Genomic DNA, 3,744 nt, shown 5'->3' with positions numbered 1-3,744 from the left:
TTAGAAAGACCAGGTTCAGATTTTTGTTAAAGCCTGTTTATATATACAGAATAGGCTTAGGCTTATGAAAAAGCCTATTTACTAAACAGGCCGGCCTGTTTAATAATAATATTATTATTATATAAAATTATTTTTTATTATTATAAAATAAGAATAGTTTTATATATAATAATGATATATAAAAAAAAAATTTTTAATTATAAATTTATTAAAAAAAACAAAAATAAAAATAATTTTTATCCCAATAAAAAATTTCAAATATGAACAACTACTGCACACATGTTCCTTTTTTTGTTTCTTTTATCATAATTCAAATATTATCCCGCTGTAAACTGAACAACAACTGCCCATATTCCTTTTCCACCGCTGCAAGCCTGCAACTGCTGCCAGACCTCCACGCCGTCCAGGGTTTTGCAATCTTCTTCACAGAGACCCACTACTTTTCTTTTTCCTTCTTCTGTCTTCATCGCCTCTTCTTTTTTATTGCTACCGGTGGAATTTGGAAAAATAAGGTAAATATCGTTTTTATATGTTTTTTTTCGTTATTTTTATTTAGATATGAATTTCAATATATATATTTTTTGTTTTTTTGTTATATTTTATTTATCTTATATATTTTTTTATGACGTTTTTTTTTTGTTTTTTTATAACGTCATTTTTTTAAAATAGTTTTGTTATTTTTATTTTTGTGTTTTATATTATTTAGATTAAAATGAAAATTTTATATTTTTGTAGAAAAATATAAGATATATATTACAAGAATGAACAGTTTCTGATATTTTCGTTTATAATGTATATCATTAATTAAATAAATTTTTTTATTTATTTTGAAGCAGGATATGGCTTCGATGGATGAAACAAATATTTTTGATCTTCCATCTGATACACACAATAGTATATCAGTGGATTCCCTTTCAAGCCAACCTGTGGATGATAACAGAAATGAAGACGAAAGGAATTCAAATCAAGCAAATGAAGGTGCCAATAGGAAAAAAAGGAAAAAAACTTCAATTGTGTGGAATGACTTTGATGAAATTCAAGTTGCTGAAGGTGTTAAGAAAGCTATTTGCAAATACTGTAAAAATGCATTTGCTACTGGGGGAAGAGGTGCGAGCACAAGCCATCTAAAGAGACATTCAGAAGGGTGTTTGTAGAGGTCAGTACAAATGGCTTCACAAAAGAAACAATGTGTCATTCCTTTTAAGCCATCCAATTCAAGTAATCCGTTTATAAGTCCGGGGTTTAGATTTTCTAATGAAAAGATGAGGGAAGTCATTGCCACTTCTATTATGGTACATGAGTATCCTTTTAGCATTGTAGAAGACGATGCTTTTATATGGTCATTTCAGTATGCGAACCCTGAATTTCAGAAAGTTTCTCGTAAGACGATACGAAGTGATTGCATAGCAATATATGAAGCAGAAAGAAAAGCATTGAAGGAATTATTAAAGAGTGTGAGCAAGATTAGCTTGACAACAGATATGTGGAAATCCAGTCATCAAGTGATTGAATATATGGTAATCACTGGTCATTTTATAGATTCTGGGTGGAAGCTTCAGAAAAGGATTTTAAGCTTTGTCAAGGTGCCTGCTCCAAGGCGAGGAATTGATGTAGCCAATGCCATTTTCAAATGTTTGAAGGCTTGGGGGATCGAAGATAAAGTGTTCTCAGTATCAGTTGACAATGCTTCATATAATGACTCGTGCTTGAGGTATCTAAAAGACTACATATCACGCAGCACCAAGCTTGTCCTCGATGGAGCTCTATTTCATGTTAGATGTTGTGCACACATATTGAATCTTTTGGTGCAAGATGGGCTTAGTCGAATCAAAGATATCATCCATAATGTTCGTGAAAGTGTGAAGTATGTAAACTTCAATGATTCAAGATTGAAGAGTTTTGGTGAAGTAGTTGAACAAAAGCATCTAAAAGAAAGGAAGTTGATAATTGATTGTCCAACAAGGTGGAATTCTACATATCACATGTTAGCCGCTGCTTTAAAATTCAAGATTGTCTTCTCAGAATACCAAGAAAGAGAACCTCATTATACATTTGCACCTTCAAATGAAGATTGGGAGAAAGTCGAGAAAGTTTGTAAACTTTTAGAGGTTTTCAACTTAGCTACCAATTTAATATCTGGAAGTGAATATCCTACTGCCAACTTGTATCTTTCAGAGGTCTGGAAAGTGAAGCAAGTAATTGATGATGCGACAAAGGATGATGATCTTTTTATGATACAAATGGCAACGCAAATGAAAGAAAAGTTTGATAAATATTGGGGTGAGTGCAATCTATTGATGGCTGTTGCAAATGTATTGGATCCGAGAGTTAAATTTCATGGTGTTGAAATATGTTTTCCAATGATATACAAGTCTGAAGAAGTTGCTGCCGAGTATGTGAACAAAGTGCGTGCTTCACTGCAACAACTATATAATGATTATGTGGCCTTAAGTGTTGAAGAATCATCCTCAAGTCAGTGCAATATGGCTAACATCTCCTCTGCCACCACCCAATCTGAATCTGCGATAGTTACTGGGTTTGATCAAATTATGAGTCTTGTAAGAGCAAAAGAAGCAATTCCTATATCAAAATCTGAATTGGATGCCTATCTCGAGGACAGTGTTTATATTCCTGATGGAAATATGTCTTCATTTTGTGCCTTGGAGTGGTGGAGGAACAACAGCATGAAATATAAAGTTTTATCGAAGATGGCTGCTGATGTACTTGCGATTCCAATATCAACGGTAGCTTCAGAGTCTACATTTAGTGCTGGAGGTAGAATTATAGATGAATATCGTTCAAGATTGAATGAAGAATCTATTGAGACACTAATTTGTGGAGGAGATTGGCTTCGACATAAATACAACTTGAAAAAAAAGAAGGTAAATTTTATTATTAACTGTCTTTTCTTTATCTTATTCATCACCCACAATATATTTTTTTCTAATAAAAATATTTCTCTCATTTGAAGGTGAATGAGTCTTTGAAGGAGATAAGCTTATAGATTAAAGAAGTTCTTTAATACTTTGGTTGCGGTACGTTTTAAATTTATAATATTTTCTGAAATTTTTTATACAGATTAATTGTTTGAAAATCTGATTTTTTTAGTAAGATATTGTTGTTGCATGATGTATTTTGGGAGGATTCAACTTTGATTTTCTGAAATTTGTTGCAGGATGTATTGTTTGAAATATTTAGATAGGTTTGCAGGTGGTTGTTTTGATATTACAATTATTTATTTATTTTTTTTAAAATATTTGGATAGGTTTGCAGGTGCTGAAATTTTAAATTTTGATTTCAGGAGTGGAAATGCTAATGTCCAGAAGATATTATTGATCTATTTGCTATTTTTCTCTTGAAACTTTTATTGTATTGGTAAGTAAGATATTCCTTTTTTCTTTTTGTTCTAATATAATTTTTTGATGCTTTGCGTAATTTATATATAGAAGGAAGAAATTTCAGATATAATACTAATTTGATCAACTTTTGTACTTGAACAGATTTAATGGTTTCAGAAACTTTGGGGGAATTTGCAATTTTGTGGCTTGTGGCCTGTGGGTGACGTGAACTTGAAAAACTATGTTATTAATTTCTAAATATTTTTGTCGAATTTTTTAATATTGCTTCTGAGTTAGCGTTGCTTATTTCTTTGTTAGAACAATCAGCTTAATGACAATAGATTGATGTAAACTGTTTTTTTTTTTAATGTCATTATGCAGTAATTTCTATCAGCTTTTGTCTGGA

At 31.3% G+C, this 3,744-nt stretch overlaps 1 protein-coding gene across 1 annotated transcript; it reads left to right on the top strand.

Moving 5' to 3' along the window:
• Positions 1–1,166: 1,166 nt before the first annotated feature.
• LOC127255253 (zinc finger BED domain-containing protein RICESLEEPER 2-like) lies at positions 1,167–3,375 on the top strand. The gene is made up of 3 exons (XM_051280724.1): positions 1,167–2,882; positions 2,972–3,035; positions 3,302–3,375. The coding sequence occupies exons 1-2, from the start codon at positions 1,167–1,169 to the stop codon at positions 3,002–3,004; spliced, it is 1,749 nt and encodes a 582-aa protein (XP_051136681.1). The 3' UTR covers positions 3,005–3,035; positions 3,302–3,375.
• Positions 3,376–3,744: the final 369 nt, after the last annotated feature.

The sequence above is a fragment of the Andrographis paniculata genome, unplaced genomic scaffold, assembly GCF_009805555.1.
Source record: "Andrographis paniculata isolate CXL003 unplaced genomic scaffold, ASM980555v1 Contig53END, whole genome shotgun sequence".
In the NCBI taxonomy this organism is placed as follows: Eukaryota; Viridiplantae; Streptophyta; class Magnoliopsida; order Lamiales; family Acanthaceae; genus Andrographis; species Andrographis paniculata.
The sequence above is the reverse complement of the archived record's forward strand: the minus strand, read 5'-3'. Positions and strand labels throughout refer to the sequence as shown.

Excerpts from the sequence above, each read along its gene's own strand:
- LOC127255253 (XM_051280724.1), top strand. The coding sequence starts at position 1,167 with ATGGCTTCACAAAAGAAACAATGTGTCATTCCTTTTAAGCCATCCAAT. Across the intron at positions 2,883-2,971 it reads ACAACTTGAAAAAAAAGAAG|GTGAATGAGTCTTTGAAGGA; the intron begins GTAAATTTTATT and ends TCTCATTTGAAG.